Genomic DNA, 21,859 nt, shown 5'->3' with positions numbered 1-21,859 from the left:
CCCGTGCTCTGAATACTTCCATGCATACCAGCCAACTTCCAACTGCCAGCACCGTCTTTGTCCTGTGCCGAAGGCTGGAAGTGCTGTCAGGAAATTATTGCCATCAGCACACTCCTCAACCAATGACTGATGGGACTTGTATGTACATGCTCCCAGGGTTTCTCCAGCTCCAGGCGCCCATAGAGCAGATGGCTTGCGCTTCTGCCTTCACCATGAGAAATGCATGCCCTGGGCAGCCTACCGACCCCAGAGAAGAAACATGGGGAGCAGACTAATCACAAAATGACCTGGAGCCAAGTCTGGCCAAACCTCAGCAGAAGCAGAGTCAAATGAGCAAAAAAATAAATGCTTGTTGTTCCAAGTCAGGGTTTTCAGGTGTTCATTATGCAGGATTATGGTGACACAGCTGACTGATGTAGTGTTAACGACAGATAGATCTAGCCCAGGGTGATATACATGTTGTTTCTACTCCCTTGTTGATGACACTTGCATTACTCCAGGTCTTCCTGTTATAAACAATCAGCATCCCTATATACGTCTGTGCAAATGTGCTGGAACTTCGTTAGGATGTATGTCTCCATGTAAAGAGCGGAGTTCTGGGTGATGTTTACTTTCAACATCACAAGATATTGTCCAATGGCCCTCCAAAGCGATTGTTTACACTCCTACTAACTTTACGTGAACTCCTGGACTTCATCTGTTATTCAGCCTTTATTTTTTTCAGTCGGATAATGTGTGTGAAATGGTATCTTGTTTTACCTTGCATTTCCCTAATAATCACTGGTGAGCCTGACTCTCTTTTCATCTGTTTGTTGACCATTTGGGTTTCCAATTCTCTAATTTGCCTGTTCATATTGGTTGATTGCATTTCTATTAGTTTTTGTTGGCGGGGGTATTTTTCCTATTGGTTTATAGAATTTCTTTATGTATTTTATCTACAAGTCCCCCTAATCCTAGAGAATCTAGTGCCAGGAAGAGAGAGGGAAGAAGACGGTGTGTTTGGAGGGGATGGTGGTGAGATCAGACAGCCCCATCTTTTCTACTGCTCTTTGAAACCATCGTTAAAAAAATGAAAAGCTAATCACAAATTAAGAAAAAATATTTGCAACGCACATATTTGTCAAAGGATTTGTATCCTGAATATATAAAGGACTGAACAAAATATAAGTATATAAAGAATTCAACAATAAGACAAACCCAGTTTTTAAAAGTGGGCAAATAATTTGAACCCACACTTCACAAAACAACAGTTTTTTCAGTTTATTTGTATCTCCCAGTTTTGCAATCAAGTCATCCTTGGTTCTAGAGTGCCTCTGGGTTAACGCTGCAAAGGGACCAGCTGAGCCCATTTCATACGGACCCTCATGCAACAGTACAACTGTGAAATCATCTGTGGCTCCCTCCATCTCCTACTTTAACTCTCCGTGTGACTGAGTCTCGTTTCCTCATCTGTATAACGGAGAAACCAATACCTCCATCTCTGAGGCATGGAGAGAATCAAATAAGATTAAAAATAACTTTGATAAAGGGCAAAGATATATACTCTCATTGCAGGGGTCCTAGTTTTAGCTCAAGCTGGAGGACTGCACCAGCCTGGAGTTGATGGGCCCAGAGCGGGGGCGCTGGAAAGAACTGAGATCAGCCCTGGGAAGGTGAGCAGGGAGGACTGCCCAAGGCCCAGTGGTGCCCAAGCCTAGGCCCTTGGATTTGTCTGACTCTGGCGGTGGAAAGAAGCTCAAGGTAGTCTATGAAACAAGAGTTGGGTACTTTGGTGTCCAGGTGGGACCAGCGTGAGGAGAGGAATTCTCCGCTCAGCCCAGGAAACGCGGCCTTTTCGGCCCCGGGACAATTCAGTTTGGGGAGTTGGCAGAGCACCTCAGTGGAGGCGCGCACGGACGACCCCTGGGTTGTCGGCGAGGCCTTCGCGGTGTCACCGGGAATTTGCCCCAGGAGATAACCTGGGTGGGTGTCATGAAATGCTGGGTGAACCCGCAAGGTGGGAAGAGGCTCCGACACACGGATCATTACCATTACCGTGGTCCCTTCCGTCCGCATGTGCGCACAAGCCCCGGGCTGCACTCGGGCGGTCGGGCTGCACTCCGGCGGTCAGACTGCCGCGGCGCAGAGCCGGGGATGGAAGGGGCCTTACGAATCCGCCAGTGGAGGAGGAAGACTAGGCCACCGTCGGCCCGGAGGGCCTGCGAGCGCTTTCTCCCAGGCCACACAGCTAAACTACCACTATTAAACACAAACAAAGAAACGAAGTACCCCCCCGCCCCGCCAAAAAAAATACCCAAAAAACCCCCAGCGCTGTTAAACGTGTACGAACAAGCCCCGGTCAGGTGAGAAAAGCGCGCGACTTCCGGCGGAGGAGGCGGTGTAACACCACCGCTTCCGTCCGCTGAGCCTGCGCCTGCGCCTGCGCACTGGGCGCTGCGCCTGCGCACTGCACACTGCACACTGCGCCTGTGCACTCGGTGCTGACTGCCTGCTGGAGGAATGTACCAACCGCTGGAGTGGGGTGGGCGCGGAGGACCCGCCGACTGTTGCTCCCGGAAGTCGCCTCGGAACCTGGACCGCCCACCAAGCTCTGCAGGGCACTTGACGCCTTATGGTAGGTCCCGTTGCGGCGCGGGGATGGGAGCGAGCGTTGGGCGGCGGATGGCGTGTCCTTACTACCCGCTGCGGGAGCTGCGCCGGCTTCACGGCTTCGCCAGCCCCACTAGCCAGCCAGACCTTTGGCCGTAGGTGAGCCGGGGAGGGGGCGTTGTGGTCACAGACGTAGACTTGGGGGCGAGGCGGCTTTCCCTGACCTGCCCTGCCCATCGGGCGGCCCAGGTGTCCCCCTCCCAGCCTCCCTCCCCTTCCCAGTGCCCCGCACCTGAAACACCCGATGAGGCCAGAACTGGACAGCGGCTCGTATCCATCACTCACTCTGTGCCAAGAAGTGCCCTTAAACACTGCTATATGCGTACATTAATTTTGTTAATCTTTCACAAGCCAGCGAGGTGGATGCTGTTATCCCTGTTGTATAGACTTCGGAAACCGAGGCACGGAGCAGATGAACACAGCTGGTGGGTAGCAGCCAGAATTTAAACCCCCATAGACCGGCTCTGGACTTAATGCTCTCTCAATCCATTGTGGAGAGCAGCCTCGCAGAAAAGAGCAAAGGGTTCTGCTGGTGTGTAGTTTAAAACATCTCATTTTATGTCACTTTTGCATATTGTGAAATCTAATGAGGCTTGGTTATTTAAAATCTCTCCCTTAGGGTTTAAAAGTAGCCAAATTTGCATGTGGGACAAAACCCCAAAATGTGTAGTGGTTTGCTCTACTCTCTTCCTTCCACACATTCCTCTGGTCCCATGCTTTTCTTCATCTTCCATCTCCTCATAGGTGAGCGGGTGGGGGGATGAGAAGCCGAGGACTTGTAGGCTCACCAAGTGCTTTGAAGTCTCCTGGGGTCTGGTGGATAGACAGGCACCACCTCCTCCTCCCCCAGTGCAGGGGCTGAGAGAAGAAGGGGCTGGTGGGACTGGGCAGAGTGAAAACTCGGAGAAAGGTCTGGCATAGGTATCGAATGCCCAGGGTGGACTGAGCTCTGCATGAGGCCCTAGGGTGAGGCAGGCCCAGGAGAAAGAGAAAAGTGACCACTGTGCTTCTGGGCATGCATGTGGGAAAAGGCTTGGTGAGTGTAGTGAGGAGGAAATCTCTAATCCGTGGAGCCAGCACACGTGTAAGTGCTGAGGCACTTCCTGTCTCAGGCTCAGCCAGCAGGTTGCTAACCTCTCGGGAATCTATAGGCTCTTGGGCATAACTGCCTTGGGCCCTGCCCCTGCCCACACTCAAGGACCTGCCTGCCACCATAGCCGTCCTTCTTTGCTGTGTCAGGAAAAAAAAAAAAAAGCTTTCTCATCTGCAAGGATAAACACACCCACCTGTGCCTTGAGTTCCTTTCTCTCAGGAAGCTCCTGCCATCAATCCTCCCTTTTTTCCCACTGTACCTTTTCTCTCTTTTGAGACAGAGCCAAGCCTTTTCCCTCCCACCCCAAAGCGTGACCCTTTGACATTGCAAGTGCCTGCGTCCCCTGCTTCTCATTGCATAGCCCCGGGGCTCCACCTGCTTCATCCGCTGAAGGGACCCTGTCTGTCCTTTCTGGAAAGTCTTCCCTTGGCTTCCCTAACATCACTTAGGTTTTTCTGTGTCTCTGTCCTCTGCCTGTCAGGCATCTTTGGAGTCTGCTCATCCTCTACCCTCCCCACAGTGTCGGTGTTGCCTGGGCAACCACCCTCCACTCTTCTCCCACCGGTGTTTTCCCTCAGTTTCTATGGAGACTTTTACACAGATCTGTATATTTAGCTCAGACTTCTATCCCCTGACCCTGTATCTGTCACATCTACTCCTGAAGATTTGTTCCAGAAGAACCTCAAAATCACTATATCTGTAACTGAACTGTATTTAGCAGGGACTGGGGTGTCCCTCTGTATCCCCTCCTCCTCCACATCGCAGCCCAAGTATCATCTGCCCCCTGCATGGCTCTCCAAACTGTCCCTTCCCCTCCAGTCCCGCCTCCGTTACCTGCTCCTGCCCTCCTCCCTGCCTGCTTCCCAGGGCTGCACCTGCCACCTGCTTCCCAGGGTTGCACCTGCCGCCTGCCTCGTGTGGTCCCACCCGATGCGGCCCCAGAGTCTCCACCTTGTCGCTATATCAAGTGCGTGTATCAGCTGCTATGAGAAGTGTCACAAACAACTTCTTACTAATAATCAAAGTCCTGGAGTTTGTGGGTGATTTCTTTTTCAATTTTACATTTTAGGTTCGTGTAGACTCCACGCTGGCTCTCCACAGCGTCCACCGCGCTGTCATCCTGGTGTGCTTCAGTGAAGAGAAAGGGGTGCCAGTCATTGCCCAAGATCCCGGACCCGCCCCAGGGACTGTCAGGAGACGAGGTTCCTCAAGCAGTAGCCTAAGGTAAGCGACCCTGCCAAGACGGAATCTAAACTCCCGTGTCATAGACTCGATTGGCCTGTCGGTGAGCCCGCGGCCTGGCTGCACAGCACTTACCCTGCTTGCCTTGCCCTGGTGCCGGTAGCCGCTTCCAAGTTGTCTTCTCGTTCTGCGCCCCATGTGCCAGCCGGGCAGTGACTCTCCTGTGTTTGTATGTTTAGGGCGTGGTGCTGGCTCATGGTAGCTATTTGACGAATTATTGTTAAATGGTCAAGTGGCTCAAGGGTATCTGCAGAATACAGGTGGACTGGTGGGACAGGGCTGGTCGGGGAACAGACCAGGGTTGGTGCCCTGGGTTCAATTAGTGCATCCTCAGGCGAAGGCTTTGGGGTGTAGCCCAGGCTGCAGCCTAACTCACAGGTGTTTTTTTCTCTCTGCCCTCATCATTGAGAGCAGGTGGGACACAGGCCTGGTTTCAGTACCCTGTTCTGTGTTCTCGGGAGCAGTGAAGCCCATGGACTGCTCTGGTCCTCTGCTCTGCCACTGAGCGTCACGTTGCTGCTCTGGGTTTCTGTTTCTTCAATCAAAATAAGAGCGAAGGTTAGTCCCTTCTGGCTGTGTCATCTAGAGCCCTTCCCCTGGATGACGACAGTGTCTTGTACTTCATTTGCACCTTGATCCCGCCCCTCCGCCACGTCACCTCCCGTGAGCTTCAGACCCCTGGTTCGGTGGTGGCTGACTGGGTCGTCGAGCAATGGGCTTGGGTGGTTGCCTCTCGGTTCCCCTGAGGCCCTTCTGGCTGGAAGGGGCTCCTCGGTGTCGCATTGTCCATCCTGGTTCACGGCCGAGTCTCGCTTGAGCCGCCCAGCGGGCTCGTCTCCAGTAAAGGCCGTCCTGCCATCCCTGGTGATCCTTCTGAATGTTTAACATCACTCCGTGTCACAATGTTATGGTTTAAATCTCCTCATTTAACCTGCATCTCGCTCTGGTCTGAAGAGACGCCTCACTCTCAGCTGTTTGGGGCAGGGTCTACGCCATCTGACTCTGAATCTTCTCTTTCCCGAGGAGACACAGCCTAGCTCACTGGGCTTTTCCTTCCCTCTCATTTTCTTTTCTTCTTTCCGCATGTTTCTTCTCTGACTTTTTCATGTGTCTTTTCTTTTGAGAGCCCTGAGTTTGACCTCATCTGCAGGAAAATGAACCGGGGGGAAAGGAGTTGAGGATTGTGCTGAGGTTTGTGGTCTGAGCATCTGGGTGAACAGGAGTCCTGCTTACTGAGCTCGAGTTGACTGTAGGCCGAGCAGGTGAGGGGAAGCCTGCGAGGGAGTCGTGAGCCGAGAGGGGCTGGCAGTGCTCAGCCGGTAAAGGTGGCCCTGGTCAGGGAGAGGGTGTGGAAGGAGAGACGAGACCTGGAGACGAGGAAGCCCAGGAAACACCATTAAGGGGCGGGCAGAGGAAAAGGGACTAGAACAGAGACTGAAAAGGAGTCGCAGGTGACAGGAAAGCCAAGGAGATGTGCTGTCCCACAGCTGTGGGCAGCAGCATTCCAGGTGGAGGACGTGGGCAGGTGCTGCTGGTGTGGAGAAGCCTGCTGAGGCGGGGCACCGGGGGTCCCTGGGGCCTCGGCGGGGGCAGTGTCAGGGAGCAGCAGGGGCCGGAGCCAGAGAGGAGTGGGCTTCGAGGGGAGGGGGCGTGGGGGGCCTGCGTCGCTGGCATCAGGAGCTGCCCCGTACCACGTGCTCTGACAGAGGCTTGGGAAGCCTCGGGCCGCATCGCTCTCCGGTACCAAGCGACGTTGCCTGTTTAAGAGGCCCTGCGGGTGCCAGGCACGACCCGGGTGCCCAGGACGCAGAGACCGGCCTCCACATTCCCGTGGCCTGTACTGACAGCGCCAGCGTCCGCAGCTTTTCCCGGGAAGCCTGCCTGATGTCTTGGTGAGGTCCTTCCCGCCGGGGTCCCACAGCCCTGCAGCGCTCCTTTATACCCTGCACCTCGGCTCTCGTCTCCCCTGCCGTGTGTGTGAGTGTTTTATTCTCATCTGCCCCCCGCCAGCCTGGGGGCCATGTGCACACAGGGGCCTGGCCTACCTTATACTGAATCCATCACACAGGAAGACTGCCAAGTGCCTACTAGACTCTGATAAACATTGAAGGAAAAAAGAGATGTGAGTTAACGTGGCAAAGAAGATGGACACAGAGACCACTCCTGTGCAGAGGGCTGGGGGCTCCGGTCGAGGGCTGCTCCGTTGGGTCTGGAGGAGTGCATGTCAGGCTTCATCCAGGACGTCGGCGTCTGGAGAGTTTTGTCCTGGGATTGATTTCATATGGTTACTACGCCTCACATCCTCTGCTCTCTTCTCTCCCCTCCGGCCTCACTGTCCCGTTAATGGGCCCCGAAGTGAGTAGGCAGCTGGCTGAGAGCCATTCTCTTCATCTTGCCTTAGATCTTGCCTTGTCTTCTGTCATCTTGCCAGAGGACAGCCTGGGCCTGTCTTCTCACTGCCCCAAGCTCCCAAGCACGTCGGAAGTCGGAAAAGTCAAAAAGCCCCACAAGAAACATACACTCTCAGGACCCATGGGGCAGGAGCCCCCTGTGTGTGCTGACTCCCCCATGATCAGAGCCAAGACCCCACCTGCCGCGCTGGCTTCTGGCTCCACGTTCAACACCGGAGCTATCAACACCCCTTGTGGACTTGGCTGGGCGCCAGGGAGCACCTGCCAGAGACTGAGGTCAAACTTGAGTTTGTATGCATAGGGGCGCAGGCCGCAGTGGCCCCGGGAAAGTCAGAACCCCCGGCTCCCAAAAGAGGAGCGGGAGGGACCTATCCCTGCAGGGGAAGCGACCCCCCGCGCCTCCGCAGCAGCCTGTGGGTCCCCGCACCTGACCAGGCGTTCCGGGAGGAGCAGGAGGAAGGTCTCCTGGGGCTGCGTGTCTGCAGCGAGAGGAGAGCAGCCGGCTCCCTGGAGAGGCCTGTCCTTGGCCCGGCCGCCCCCTGTGAAAATTGCCACCCCGCTGCTGGGCACAGTAAGCCAGAGGGAGACTCCGGACCCTGTGGCCTCCAATCCGTGCTGGGGCAGGAGTCCCCTGTGCAGCCTGAGAAGAAGGTGTCCAAGTGGAAGGCCCATGGACGGCGAGAGGAGGGGCAGCTGGCAGGAAGGAAGTCGGGGGACCCAGTGCTCAGCTCCAGTCACGTCCCCTCTGACTTGCTGCTGGTCCACGTGGCCAGCCGGACAGGCTGGAGGCGGGCCAGCCTGGCGAGGATGAAGAGGCGAGGCCAGCCGACATCCTCATAGCCCATCCGGCCGGAGAGGTGCATCAGCTCAAGACACGGAAGAAGAGGCACTTGCTTCCTGGTGAGGGTGAGCAGCCGCCCCCGCTGAGCCTCCAGAAGCCACTCTGCCTGAAGAAGCTGGTGAGGACCGCGCAGGCCGAGGCCAAGGGCTGGGCCCCCGGGCACTCCCCGGGCCCCCCGGACACCCTGGGTCAGAGACCAGTGCCTGACGTGAGACACTGCTTCACCATCAGCTGCAGGAACGTCTGCCGTGTCCTGTGCACTCTGTGCCACCGAGCATCAGACGGGGCAAAATCAAGGGGCGGCCCCAGCGTTCAGCTCTGGTCCGTCACTCGGCAACTAAGCACGGGCGGGAGGTGGGGAGGAAGCCAGCTGCAGCCGGCCCTGGGGAGGAGCGGGGAGGGGGGCCCGAAAAGAAGCAGAAGGACCTGCCCACGGGGGCCACCAGCCGTGCCCCTGAGAGCTGCCATCACCATGCTGCCGCCGGATGCCTTACCTCTGGAAGATGGTGACGGACAGGCGGGCCTGAGCGGCTGATGCAGGCTCGGCCTCCCCCACCTACTCCCCCGACGGCAGCTGGGGAGGACTGAGGTGGCAAATGTGCCCCCCGCCAGCTCCGAGCACAGGCCCGGAGCCAGAGCACTGCCGAGCTGCTCTGCAGCCTGGCGCTGGCCCTGTCCTTTGTCTCGGCCCCGCTCTGCAGGAGGTTTATGGCCCAGGTGGACCGTTGCCACTGCCTGCCGTCTCCAGCCTTCTTCTCCCATGAAGCCCTGCCCCTGCTGCACGGGGCGATGGGCGAGCAGGTGCGTCAGCGGGTGCAGTGGGCCGAGGCCGGCCGCGTCCACCTCACCGTTCCGTGGCGGCCCGGGTCGCGGACGTGGACTGCGCGGCTGGCGCTGCCCGCTGTGGGGTGACGCGGCTGGGTGGCCGGCAGGTGGCGCCAGGGACCCCGAGGAGGCCGGCCATGCCTGGGTCCGAGGCCTGCCCCAGGGCAGGGCTGCGGAGGACGGGCCGCGGGAGCTGCCGGGGCAGCTCAGCCTGTGGCTTGGCCACGGCTCTCTGCGCCTGGGCTTCCTGGTGTCGGGCGGCTGCCCCAGCCTGGAGCAGGCGGTGAGGATGGAGGGCTGCACCCACGCCCCTTGCGTCGCCCACTGCCTCGACTCCCTGGTGGGAGACTTCCTGTGTCACCGTCACAGTGTCCAGATCATCCTGGGCACGGCCGGGGCCATCCGCAGCCACTTCCAAGGCTCTGTGGAAGCCCGGCGGCTCCTGCCAGCCGCGCAGCCCTTCCTGGGGCTCTCGGATCCCTGGGTGTCCGCCTGCCACTTGCTGGAGCGGCTGGTGGAACGGCAGCGGCTGCTGCAGGGCTACGAGGAGAGGCAGCCGCTGGGGAGGGCAGGGGCGGCCCTGTCGGCCGCGCTGTGGAGCCCGGCGGGCAGTCTGGTCAAGCTCCTGCAGCCCTTCTGGATGGTGGTCCGGGAGGCGAGCACGCACGGGCCGCCTTAAGCCTGGTGCTGCCCCAGCCGCGCTACCTGCACGTCTTCCTGGCGCAGGTTCGCGGGCGCTCTGAGGAGCGGAGCACCGGCGAGATGGGCGCGGCCGTGCAGCTGGCCGAGGACCTGGCCCTGCCACTGTCCACAGACCACCAGCTCCCTGAGCTCTTCCACCGTGAGGGGTTCGTGCTGGCGACCCTGCCGGACCCCGCTTCAAGGGCAGGATAGAGGCTACCCTCCCCGAGGGGGCCGACATCAACCATTGGAAGCAAGTTCTCGTGGACGAGGTGAAGGAGCTCGTGGTGCCCGAGTACTCCTGCCGCCCTCCCCTTCCCTGCAGGGCCCCACTGCTGTGCGTGTGGACACCCCTGAGCCGCGCAGGAGCCAGGAGCCCTGGGGCCGCAGGGAAGGGCCGGGAAGCGCCCGAGCAGAGAAGCAGGACCTCTGGGTCCTTGCTGCTGGGCCAGAGGGAGAGGAGCCTCCCGGAGCAGGTGGAGAGCGGGGGGCTGCTGGTCTCGGAGAGGAGCGGCGCTTCCCTCTCCACGGAGAGCCACCTGGCCAGCGTCATCCGCAAGAAGTACCTGCGTGAGAACGAGACAGTGGGTGCCCAGGAAGACCCCCTGCTTACCGGCAGAAGCGGCGGGACGTCTGGCCAGACCTGGCGAGACTGGCCACCATGTGTCTATCCTGCCCCCTGATGGGCGCCTTCTCTGCAGGTGTCTTTGCCTCCCTGGGCGGCCCCGCCATCGTGGGGCATGACGCCCCTCTCCCAGTGGCGACGGCTGCGCGTCTTCTCTTCTTGAAGACCAACCTGGGGCATTTCCCGAGCTATGCCCCCGCCCCTCATCTTCCCCAGCAGAGCACTGCCGAGCTGCTCTGCAGCCTGGCGCTGGAGGCGCAGACCGGTGAGTCTGACCGCAGGGTCCGATGCCCTGAAGAGCTGCCTGTGGGAAGTCTGCGTAGATGACGGGAGGGGGCACAGTGCCGCGTCCTAGGACATTAGACAGGGACAGCCGGGCTCCAAACCTTGTTTGAAAAGAATGAGGACAGTTTCTCAGTTCTTGACAGATTGTCATTTTCGTTTGCGCGGAGATGTCATCTTCATCTGCCCACTGCTGGAGTCACTGCCGGCGGTACGTGCGCGGGAGGGTGGGCTCTGGTCATCGGTGACTCTGAGTTGTACCACACAGCGTAGGGACCGCGGTGCTCCTTTAAAGCGTCGGTGGGCAAGGGGCCCTACACGCGGCTTGTCCGTGTGTGTCGGGGCGGCAGGCCCTCAAGGTCTGCGTTCTCAGAGAGGAACCAGGCGCCGTGCGGGATATCCTCAGCCACCTAGGGCCTGGGTAAGCCGTGGACACTCTTCCTGGAAAGGAAAGAAACCCTAATATGATAGAGTAGCCACTTTAAGAGGGAGGTGCCCACACGCACACCAGTCTTCTTAGGGTCTGTACTTTGCCGTGGATCCCGGGGTTCCCAAGAGCCCTGGTGGAGGGCACCGCCCAGCTCCTGCGGGCGTGTGATCGAGGAGAGCTGGCACGCCCAGTCATCACGTGGCCATTGTCACCTGTAGTTTGTTTCCAGACTCCTGGAAGCCTTGGGGTTTCTTCTTTCTACAGTGAAAGCAGTCTCAGGAAGCAAAAAAGGGCATGTATCCCAGTGACAGACCGGCCTGAGTTCCTTTAGGGTCGAGTGCAGGACCTGAGGGCATGGGGCCCAGGCGCTGGTGGGATGGGTGGGAAAAGAAGGAAGGGCGAGGCCGGAGTGTTTGGGGCGGGGCCCGTCCCACCCACAAGACACAAGTCCAGCTCTGCTGAGGTGCTGGGCCGCTGGGAGAGGGACTCTGAGAAGGAAGAGGGGGTGTAGAGGCACCAAGGCCTAACTTGCACTTTGGCCCTGGCTGTGGGGTTGAGTCCGGGAGCCTGTCCCCTCGCTTCCCCTGTGTCACTGTGACTAATTCACTGTAGGACATTCGGAAGTTACTGAGAATGTAAGGAAGCAGGAAAAATTCACCGTAATCCTTTCACTCAGCCTCTGTTGAAAACTTTGACATGTTTCCTTTTTTATCTTGAGATCATACCCTCTGTGCTAGTTAGTGTGCTGTATTTTCAGTTGAACAGTGTAACATGGCATTTTCTTGAATAAAGCTTCATACAGATTGTGTTCAGTGGTTGGAGCACCGTGATAGGAAGTGAAGTCTCACCTCCACACTGCTCAGGTCGTGTCTTCTTCCCCAGCTGCAGGAGGGCATGTCTGCACAGGGTCCCTGTGAGGAGAGGCCGGCGCCCCCGGGCGAGAGGCTGGGACTAGGGCTGCACGTCTGGGCTCTGCATCCCGTGCATTTGGGTGGTGAGATCAGGGCCCGGCCCTGGACCTCTCCCCGCCTCCCTGCCTCCCTTCCTTAAATCGCACGTGCGTCTCAGACTTCAGCGAGAATCACCTGAGAGCATCTGAAAACTGAGGCGTCCTGTCCCTCCCTCGCAGATTCGGGTGTAGCAGGTCAGGTGGGGGCAGGGATGTCAGGTGCCCTAACAAAAGCTGTCCTGGGGGCCATGTATTGGTCAGTGCTGCCACCCCTCGGGCTCCTCCTGGGAGAGGCACCGTCCCCTTGCTGTGTGGCCTCCCCGCAGCGGCTCTCCTTGTTCTCGGAGAGGGGGGGCCTGGACCGGCGAGGCAGCAGGGTTGGGGGGTGTGAGGAAGACGAGGGCAGTGAAAGGGAGGAGAGGAGAAGCTTGACGGTCCCGAGCTTGGGGGCTTGGGCTCTGGAGCGGTGGTTCTCAACTGGGGGCAGTTTTGTCCCCCAGGGGCCATTGGGCAACGCCTAGAGGTGTTTTGGTTGTCACAGCTTGTGGGGGGATTGCTACCGTCCTCTCGTGGCTGGAAGACAGGCATGCACAGAGCAGCCTCCGCAGCAGAGACTTACCCCGGCCCCAGGTGGCGGCAGTGCCGGGTCCAAGAACCCTGTGCCAGGTTGCGGTCGGGAGGGAATGGGGCGGAGGAAGGGGCCCCAGTTCACCGAAGCGGCCAGGTGACTGTCCACCTGAGGCTGCTCCGAGTTGGACCATTTCTTCCCTAGACTTACCTGTGCCCTGCCCTGGCGACTCATGGCACCCTCTTCTGGCCCATTCCCTGATAGGTAAACTGAGAGTCAGAACTGCTGGCTCTGAACAAGGGAAGATGGGCCTCCCCCCGGAGATCCAGAGTCACCTGTTTCAGTCATAGCCTTGTCCGTGTGACCGAGTCCTTTTCACAGGCACACGTTGGGCCAGCGGCCTCTGTTCGCTCATTTCCATGAGAGGACCAGGGTGATTCTGCTTTTTTAGAGGAACGTTGATGCTGTTGCACGTGGACGAGCCATTCTCGCATCGCGCGGAGCCTGCTCTCCACTGCTGGCCTCTGCGTTGGCTGGGTTTGCACAGGCGTGTGGGCCCCTGCCTGGTGGAGGTGTGCAGATTTGAGGTAAGATGGGGCCCAGGAGCAGAGCAGAGGTCATGGATACGCTGGAGAATCAGGTTTTGACTACTGTGCTGTTCATCTAACTGCAGACAAGGGCGTGGGACCCAGGGCCGAGGGCACAGAGCCGAGTGCTGGAGGGGCGCGTGTTTCCTGCCAGATGGGACCCTGGGGGCACAGGAGGCCTGTTGTCCAGTCCCAGTGTGATCTTCCCGCTCCCCTTTCCTCTTCCGCAGAACGTGGCCACGCGCACACCGTTCTCTGCCCGCCCCCTTCTTCTTTCCCTCCCTTTGCGCACCACCTCCATCCCCATCGCTGACGGGGTTCCTCAGGGCATCGCTTCCCCCCACCCCAGCGGCGGCGGGGCGTTTGAACACGGGGCTGGTGGCTCTTCCCTGGAGGCCTGGCGTGTTGTCCTCCCCACCCCCGGCTGCTCATCAGTACCCTCCGTTCAGCCTCAAGCATGTGGGTGTTTGCCCGACTTCAGCCCCTGACTGTACACCAGGGCTTCCTGACCGCTTTCACCCCCAAAATAGTGGCTGGGAGGATGTGCGTACCGCTGGAGAGAGGCCCGCAGATACTTGAAGAGGTGGTGTCCCCCCGAGGCTGGCCCGTTGCGCCTCGCTCTCACAGACGGTGCCTGGACCCCGTCATCCTGGACTCGCCGCTGCCTCCTGAGGCCGATGCCACAGGACACCCCAAGTGCGAGACGGGAGCCCGGCCTCCGGTCACATGGCCAGGTTCTGGGCACACGTTCTCCTCCCTCCTCTCTCCTCTCATCACTCCTTGCCCTCGGGCGGGGTCCTCGTCTCTGGCTAGTGCTTTTATGGCCTGTCTCCAGTGCCCGGTGGCCTGTGGGCCAGAGCAGGTTTAACCAACGTGGAGGTGACTGCGTCGCTCACTGCTTACAAACCCAGCAGATGTTTCCGCAGAGCGACCAGGTTTCTGAGCAGGTGCCTCCATGCCTTTTGGACAGAAACGTTGGTAGAAGTGAAGAAGGAGCTGGGCTGCTGCAGACTGGAGGGGGGCTGGGGAGAGATGTAGGGCCCCCTTCTCAGAGATGGGGTGGGGGTCAGAGGTGTTAGCCGCTTCCCCAGCTCCCTGGGGCGTGTGGGAGGAGCTCTGGGTCTGATTTCCTTGGAGGGGGCCTGAGGAGTGACGTTGCTATGGAAACGCAGCCTCGGGGCCTGGCCGAGGCTCTGGAGCCCCAGGTTTTGTAAACAGCAGGAGTGAATGGCTCCTTGTTTCTCCGCAGGCCTCACCCCGCCTGGCCGCCTGGCCTCCTGGCCGCCTGGCCTGGGCCCGGCCAGAGTCTGTGGGGTTGGGGAGCTGCCACTTGGAGCAGAGGTCTGCTTGTTTGCCTCTCTTCTTAGACCCTGACCCCTCTGCGCTTGCTCGGCGTCACCCGCGTCCCTCCCCCTGGCCTCCTGCCTCGTGCTCTGGTCTTGCACTGACACCTGGGTTTCTGCCACCCCACGGCCACTGGCGACTAGAAAGTACCCTCCCTCCCCTTTTCTGGATCCAACATAGGTGCCACCCTGCCCCTCCCTCCAGGACGGCTTCCTTGACTGCCCGGACTCCCCTCCCCAACCCCCCTTTGCCCGTGTTTGCAGCTGGAACCAGGCTATCTGGTTGGCAGCGATGGGCGCTGTTCTGTTGGTGCCACAGTGAAGAGCTGGTGTTGACAGGCAGGGGGCGGGGGAGCAAAGGTGAGGGGCCTGGCAGCGCTGCCACTCTCCCTGCGCCTCCGCTGTCCCTTACCTCCCTCCGCCTCAGTTTCCTCATCAAGGACTGAAGGCTGAGCCCTCAGGCCCCACAGCTGCCACCAGAGGTCACAAGTTGGCCCATGGGACGCAGAAACCACTTTGAATTCATTGCTGATTTAAAAAAAAAAAAAGTCAAGAAGGCCCAGGTGCTTTCATTTGTGTTTGCCAATGCATGGCTCTCCCAGGAAGGAAACAAAAGAGATTGGCGATGATGGTGACCTGTTATCTCTTCAAAAATAAATGTAAATGGTTAAAAGGAAACACCTCAGAATTAATACAGATAATCGTGAGCAGTTACCGAGAAAGGAGAGTAATGAGATAATGTCTCCAGAGCAGATTTGGGAGACGGGAAGAATTGGTAATGTCAGGCCTGAATCCCATCCAGCATGGCCATAACCGCCAGGGCCGAGTCAGGACCCCCTTAGGGAAGGGCCTGTGCCTGGCCCACCTCCCTCGGAGGGGCTCTTCACCCTCCTGCGCCCTGGACTCCAGTCCTCAGGTCCCGCCGGGCCATGTAGGTTTCTGGCCCTGGCAGTGGAGGCTGGGTGGTCACTGAGGTGCTCAGAGGCCCGCTTACTATTTGACTGTTTCTCCTTAGGGACCTGCTGGCCCTTGAGCGGGGGTGTCGGAGACAGGCGTCCAGCCCAGGCCGAGTGGACGGGGCGTCCTTTGGGGTGAGCAGCCCGCTGACCGCCAGTGGCACCTGCGTCACCGTGACGGAGCTGCTGGGGCCCCGGCCACCTGGACCCACTTCGTCTCATGGAGCCTCGGGGTGAGAAGTCGGGAGAGGCCGACGGGGTGCGCGTCACCCCTCAGCTGCTCAAGGCGCGCTCAGGCGAGTTCGCCCTGGAGTCCATCCTGCTGCTGAAGCTGCAGGGCCTGGGGCTGGCGGACCTGGGCTGCCTGGGGGAGTGCCTGGGCCTCGAGTGGCTGGACCTTTCGGGCAACGCGCTCACCCAGCTGGGCCCGCTGGCCTCCCTGCGCCAGCTGGCTGTGCTCAACGTGGCCGACAACCGGCTGACGGGGCTGGAGCCCCTGGCCGCCTGCGAGAACCTGCAGAGTCTCAACGCCGCGGGCAACCTGCTGGCCGGCCCCGGGCGGCTGCAGTGTCTGGCGGCGCTGCGGGGCCTCGAGCGCCTGCGGCTCCGCGACCCCTTGGCCCGGCTCAGCAACCCGCTGTGCGCCAGCCCCTCCTACTGGGCCTCGGTCCGCGAGCTGCTGCCCGGCCTGAAGGTCATCGACGGCGAGCGCGTGAGCGGGCGCGGCAGTGACTTCTACCAGCTGTGCCGGGACCTGGACAGCTCTTTGCGCCCCAGCTCCGGCCCCAGCCCCGGCCCGCGAGCCACGGAGGCCCAGCCCTGGGTGGAGCCCGGCTACTGGGAGTCCTGGCCCGCGCGCAGCAGCTCCATCCTGGAGGAGGCCTGCCGCCAGTTCCAGGACACGCTGCAGGAGTGCCACGACCTGGACCGCCAGGCCAGGGACAGCCTGGCCCAGGCCGAGCAGGCGCTCAGCCCCGCAGGCGCCACCTCCTTTGTCTTTTGAATGCGCCCTGTGGCCGTGGCCCGTGGGGTTGGCACGCTGTGGCCTCCGTGCTTGTCCTCATGGCTTCATCATGCTGGCCACCGGCCCTGCACACGGGCCTCTTGTGGGCCCCCTTCCCTGAGAGCAGCCCCTCTCCCTCTCACACCTCCCCTCCCTCTCACACCTGCCTCAAGGAGAATTCCCCACCCAGCCATCAGGGACACACGTCCCTTGGACCCTCCTCAGGCAGCTGGCACTGCGTGAGGCTGTCCTGCACCTACGCTGTGCTCTGGGAGGAGGCCCGGCCTCCTCGTGCCTGTAGCTGCTGCCACTCCTGGCTGCCTGAGCCTGAGGCTTAGTGGAATAAACTTGCTTGGTCCTAAGGCTGAAGGTGAGAGGCAGGGATGGCGAGCCTCCTGCCCAGCCCGTCCTGGGAGACGACGCGGCAGAGCTCGGAGCGTGGAAGCCGCATCTTCCAGGTTCGCCTGTCCAAGTGACCCTCTGCTGTGCCCCCCGTCCCGGGTCTCCCTGAAGCCTCCGCTGCCATGCCCACCCGTGCCAATCCCCATTAAATACTCGCGTTTTAATTTGCATCGCTGCCTGTCATTGCACATGGGCGTGCTTTGTTTTCCCCAGTGTGGGCCCCTGAAAGCGAGCCTGGATCCCTGCTGCCTCTGGTCTCCCCTGGGGAAGGAGGAGGAGCACACAGCTTTTGGGGTGTCCTGATGGGAGGTATCCTGCTCCACCTCGGGGCTTTGCCTCCTCTCTGTGAGGCTGGAACACTGGGGCCTTTTCCTCCAGCTGCTCTGCAGGAGGGAGGTAGGGAATGCGAGGGGAGGAGAGAACGCAGCTCTAGAGCACTTTTATTAGGGACTATGGGACAGTCCTCCCTAGGCGCAGAGAAGGGAGGGCGGGCTTTCACTTGTTACCTCCCTCACGCTGCTTCCAGGAAGCCGGGTGAGATTCTAGAGGGAAGGGAAGAGAAACTAAGACTGGGTATGACGGAGGCTGTTTGGGCCCCGTCCCAGCTGACTTCCAGGCTCCCAGCCCCTCTCCTCCTGCCTCCCGCAGCCCAGCCGCAGCTCCAGTTCCCTCTCCATCCCTGCCCCACCTGGCTGGCCTGCTCCGCCTTGTCCTCCATCCTGGCCGGCCACCTACCAGTCAGGCCTCAGCTGGGGGGCAAGGCTTTGAAGAAGGCGAACTGCCCAGGGAAGTAGTGGCTGTGAGGGTCCTCGCCGGCGTGCTCCACCCTGCTGCACTGGGCCTCCTGGCGCTCCTCCAGCTCCTGCCGAGCAGCGGCGCTGCTCAGGCCGTGCCGGAAGGGGGACTGCTGGCGGCCCCCTCCACGTCCCCATCCCTCAGGGGACGTCCGGGCCAGGCCCAGAGCCCCTCCTCGCCCCTCCATCCAGGCTTCCGCCTCCACGTCTCCCCCAGGCCCAGTTTCTGTCTACCAGCTCCCTTCCCAGCCTCTGCTCCCTCCTCCGCCCGGTCTTGCCCACTCTTACCCGTTGAACCTGGGTCTCTATGGGGCAGTGGACCATCCGGCCCAGGACTTTATCTTCAGAGTCCAGCTTGATGCAGGCCAGGCATTTCCGCTTTCTCTGGGGAGGGGGGTATAGAGCCCAGAGAGGAAAGGGGTGAGGGGAGGCCTGTGGCCCCACGAGGGTGAGAGTGGGAACTGGGGGGCAGCGTACAAGGGGGGTTCCCCTGGCCGGCCACGTGGTTCCAGGCTCAGCCCCACCTCAGACTGGGAAATTTCGGAAGTCAAACCATATAGAAATCTAGAAGTCTAGAAAACCACTAGTATAATCCAGTCCCTCCCTTAACAGATGGAGGAAACTGAGGCCTTCAAAGAACCTGGGAAGTAACAGGGCTGTGGGTTGGCAGAGCTGAGACCGGACGCCGGAGTGTCGCGCTCCCGGCCCCAGGATCGCCCCCACGGCAGTGACTTTGCCCCCAAGGTGGCTGATGACAGTCAAGCCCTGTTATGAATCAGCCCGGGCTGGGCCATCTCCACTTGAAAACACACAGGAAATGGGGAATTCACCAGGCCTAGGGTGGAGACCACCCGAAGCCCATACCACGGCCTTCTTCCACCGATGACTGGAAGCCTGAGAGAGGAACTTGGATCGCATGGAAGATGGACCCACTCTGAAGAACACGTGTCCTCGGGGTAGCCCAGCCGTCCCTCCTCCTGCCTGTCCAGGCCCCCAGCCCACCTACGACCATCACAACCACCAGCCGAGACAGGCAAGTCAGCTGTCAGGGAGGCTGCTCCGCCCTGGGGTCTCCAACCTTAGGCTTCTCGCTGGATCTGCTACTGAGCCCCAGTCGCGCATCCCCGCGCTGAGCACATGCGCCGTCACACACGTGTGCCTCCACTCACCCCGCTGGGCTTGACCTTGCACTCGGCTTTCTTCCAGTCCTTCTTCCGGCAGTTCGTCTGCTGGAGCTTAAACTCCAGCCTCACAAAGGTCCCGGCCGGGAAGGGCTACCAACAGACAGAGGAAGGCCAGCAGCCAGCTGAGCAGGCAGCGCCCTTCCCGGACGTGACCTGTCCCTCCTCCCCACCGTGAGGCAGCACGTCCCAGGAGACGGCTGGGCTGGTCGGCCTTGCTCTGTGGAGAGCTGGTGCTCCCTGGGCCCAAGCACTTCTGTACCTCCTCCCTGGGAACGTGCCGGCTGCAGCCCTATCCCCCTCCCCTCCCTGGGGTGCCGCTCACCGTGTCCATGGCACTGTCCACACTGGTCTCCCGGAAGGCCCACTGCACGGGCGGATGCTTGTGGAACTCCTCCAGGGCCACCTGCAGGCCCCGGTGCTGGGCCACCGTGAGCTCAGCCCTGCCCAGGCCCATCGCGCCCAGCCACAGGGCCAGCGAGAGCAGCACCTGCCTCATGGCTTCGCGTGAGTCACCCTGACCCTGTGAAGGGTATGCGTGGATCCTCAGCTCACGTGCCAGCCCACGGAGCCACCGGCTCCCGGGCCCTGTGGCTTGGGGACCACATCTGGTAGAGCTCTGGGCAGAGGTGGAGGGACAGGAAGTGGCGCCTTGCAGAGATTCCCCTGGTATTCCCCTCCTCCTCCCCTGCCCCCGCTGTTCCCAGGTCCAGCTCTGGGCGGCTTGGGCCCTGTCCTGGGGAGGTGCCGAGTTGGCTTTAGTCCTCAGGCCAAGGGCTTGGGAAGCATTGTTGCCCACTCCAGCCCTCCCCCGTTCCCTCTGACCCCTTCCCCTGCTGGCAGTCCCCAGACTGCTGGCCCTGTGGGGTCCCGGGCCCTGACCCTCAGCATCCGGCCCCCCAGCTGGTGGTGGGGAGGGGCAGGCCCAGAAGAGACCAGCTGGAGGCTGAATATTTTGGGGAGGACGTAAACATGAGGGAGGGGCCCAGAGCGGGTGGGAACTGGGAAGATGCTTAACCCTCGCTGTGCTGAATGGCCCGGTGCCCTTGGCCCTCCCAGCCCCCACCCCAGAAATGGGGGCCTCTCCTTGGCCCCACCACGGCTTTCTTTCCAGAGCAGACCCTCCCTCCCTGGCTGTTTTTTCTGGAGCCTTCGCCACCACCCCTCTCCCAGCCCTCTGATCCCGCCCCCCCAATCCATGACTGGGGTCTCCTGAGGGCTGGACCCTCCCCGGGAACTCTGCCTGTGCAGTCTTCTTAGGACCAGAAAGCCACAGATGTGGAAACTGAGACCCCCGCAGTGAAAAGCTACCAGGGTCTTGCCTTGAAGAGAGGGCTCACAGCCAAGTTGCCAAATCTTGCCCTTTGGAGCTGCGCCCTTTGCCCGCCCCATCCTCCCGTCCAGCTGTCCTGCCGTTCTCCCCTCCTCACCTCCTTTCTTGTGCCTTGGGGTCTCTCCTACGCTTCCCCTCCCGAGGCCAAGGCCGAGGCCGACTCCTGGCCAGGCTGTCAGCCTCTTCCCGGCACCCCCTCCTCCCTCTCTCGGGTCGGCCCCCATCTCCTCCCACTCCCACCTCCTGGGCCCCCTCCAGCTCCCAGCAGCCGAAGCTCCTCCCCACCCGCTAGGACCGGCCTGTGGCCGCCAGCCCTCCCGGGACTTCCCTCCCCATCCCACCCTCCCCTCCCCTCTCCTCCCGCTGACCCGCCAGAGGAGCCCCAGCTGTTGGCCTTCTCGGCTCGGCTGGCCAGGCCTCTTCGCAGCGGGATGTGGGACTGCCCTGCCCCCCAGGTAGGGCTGCCCTTTCCTTAGGCCCTTCCCGGGCGACCAGTCCCTAGTGTCCCCGAGACACTCATTTCAGGAAATTCTTGCCAGAAACACAGACATCCGCAAAACCACATGAGACCTCGAGGAGTCATTTGATCCCTCCCCCTGCTTCCCGCGCCCTAAAGCCGCTCTGAGAGGGAACGGGTCTCCTTTAGAGGTGACTCTGGTGTCTGACCACCTCCAACACCAGCGAACATGTCCAGTCGTGAAGGATCACGTCCCACCCATGGTGGCGACAGACTGCAGTGTCTCACGTGGGTGAAGGGTGAGGTGGGATTCATAAGGCTGATGGGGAGTCAGGGAAAACAGGGGTTCAACTCCTGCTGGTCCTGAGCAAATAAAAACAAGCTCTGGGACTTGGTGTGTCCGTCACCAGGGCTGATCTCCCACAGAGAGGACCTCATTTAACTGCCCAGATCCCTGGAACTTCTGCTCCCTTCTCTGTGAGGGGGGGTCAGAGACCCTACCTTTAGGGGTTGTTCTGAGGATTAAACGAGCAAAGTGGAAAGTGAAAAGTGACAGATGACCCAGTGTTTGGCACAAGTTTTTCTTCCCTTCCCTATGTACCCCTGCCAGGATTCTCCACGTGGAGCTGAAAGCTTCCTTTGCAATGTGCTCTGGGGGCGCCAGAAAGACCCTTGGCTTCAATTAGCCAGTTCTGCTGGCTGAAATCCCACCATCAACATTTCGGTCCCATCTGTGAGTTGTTGACAATCGTTAAGCAGAGATGAGAGCTGGGGTCTTTGTTCTCCAGGAGCTTCTGGGGGGGCTAGAGAGACAATAGGCACGCAGAAGACATTTCCCAGCCCAGGGCCGCGTGCTGGGGGACGTCCTGGGTTGGGGGGGGGGTGACCAGAGAAAACTGAGCTGAGGGCAAGCTGGGACAGAAGTCCTCCTGCCTTTGGTAGGGGCCGTATGAGGCCTGGGGGAGCGAGGGAGGCTGGTGCAGCGTGGTGGCAGCCGGCAAGGAAGGAGGCTGGGTGCAAATACAGTGTAGGTCACGCAGCGAGACAAAGTTCCCTTTGGGTGAAAGGAATGTGAGGGGCGGGCAACCGCACTGCAGGGCAGTCACTGGTGGGGACATGTGAAGGGGCTACTTAGCGCACATTCATGAGCTCAGCACCAGGTGACACGTCCCAACCCAGGGGAGCGGTGACAGCACTTAGCTACTTA

The 21,859-nt window shown here is 60.3% G+C and overlaps 3 protein-coding genes across 7 annotated transcripts; 2 read left to right on the top strand and 1 right to left on the bottom strand.

The window, feature by feature from the left end:
* Window positions 1-2,456: 2,456 nt before the first annotated feature.
* On the top strand, window positions 2,457-17,051 carry LRRC61 (leucine rich repeat containing 61). 5 transcript variants are annotated; one of them, XM_057550087.1, is made up of 4 exons: window positions 2,457-2,614; window positions 4,812-4,966; window positions 5,399-5,542; window positions 15,542-17,051. In XM_057550087.1, the coding sequence occupies exon 4, from the start codon at window positions 15,703-15,705 to the stop codon at window positions 16,483-16,485; it is 783 nt and encodes a 260-aa protein (XP_057406070.1). In that variant the 5' UTR covers window positions 2,457-2,614; window positions 4,812-4,966; window positions 5,399-5,542; window positions 15,542-15,702; the 3' UTR covers window positions 16,486-17,051. The 5 variants fall into 5 exon arrangements, with proteins under 5 accessions (XP_057406070.1, XP_007184705.2, XP_057406072.1 ...); XM_007184643.3 differs by lacking the exon at window positions 5,399-5,542; XM_057550089.1 differs by lacking the exon at window positions 5,399-5,542 and having other exon boundaries at window positions 2,614-2,748.
* Window positions 8,986-11,887, top strand: ZBED10 (Putative protein ZBED10P). Its single transcript, XM_057550086.1, is given in 4 exon segments — window positions 8,986-9,720; window positions 9,723-9,935; window positions 9,938-10,345; window positions 10,348-11,887. Coding segments are annotated over 4 exon segments (1,692 nt in total). The 5' UTR covers window positions 8,986-8,996; the 3' UTR covers window positions 10,695-11,887.
* Window positions 17,052-17,310: 259 nt separating the features above from the next.
* Window positions 17,311-20,391, bottom strand: RARRES2 (retinoic acid receptor responder 2). Its single transcript, XM_007184644.3, has 6 exons — window positions 20,293-20,391; window positions 19,188-19,385; window positions 18,851-18,955; window positions 17,970-18,065; window positions 17,623-17,749; window positions 17,311-17,429 (listed from the first exon to the last, which is right to left on the bottom strand). Exons 2-5 carry the CDS (start codon window positions 19,359-19,361, stop codon window positions 17,633-17,635), a joined length of 492 nt encoding a protein of 163 aa, XP_007184706.2. The 5' UTR covers window positions 19,362-19,385; window positions 20,293-20,391; the 3' UTR covers window positions 17,311-17,429; window positions 17,623-17,632.
* Between the last annotated feature and the right edge of the window lie 1,468 nt (window positions 20,392-21,859).

Source organism: Balaenoptera acutorostrata, chromosome 7 (genome assembly GCF_949987535.1).
Source record: "Balaenoptera acutorostrata chromosome 7, mBalAcu1.1, whole genome shotgun sequence".
NCBI lineage: Eukaryota > Metazoa > Chordata > Mammalia > Artiodactyla > Balaenopteridae > Balaenoptera > Balaenoptera acutorostrata.
Note: the sequence above shows the minus strand (reverse complement) of the source record. Positions and strands in the feature narration are given on the sequence as shown.

Coding starts and splice junctions, on each gene's coding strand:
- RARRES2 (XM_007184644.3), bottom strand. CDS start 19,361: ATGAGGCAGGTGCTGCTCTCGCTGGCCCTGTGGCTGGGCGCGATGGGC. Junction 18,066..18,850: donor GCAAGGTCAAGCCCAGCGGG/GTGAGTGGAGGC, acceptor CCCCCTCCCCAG/AGAAAGCGGAAATGCCTGGC. Junction 17,750..17,969: donor TAGAGACCCAGGTTCAACGG/GTAAGAGTGGGC, acceptor GCTGCTCGGCAG/GAGCTGGAGGAGCGCCAGGA.
- LRRC61 (XM_007184643.3), top strand. CDS start 15,703: ATGGAGCCTCGGGGTGAGAAGTCGGGAGAGGCCGACGGGGTGCGCGTC.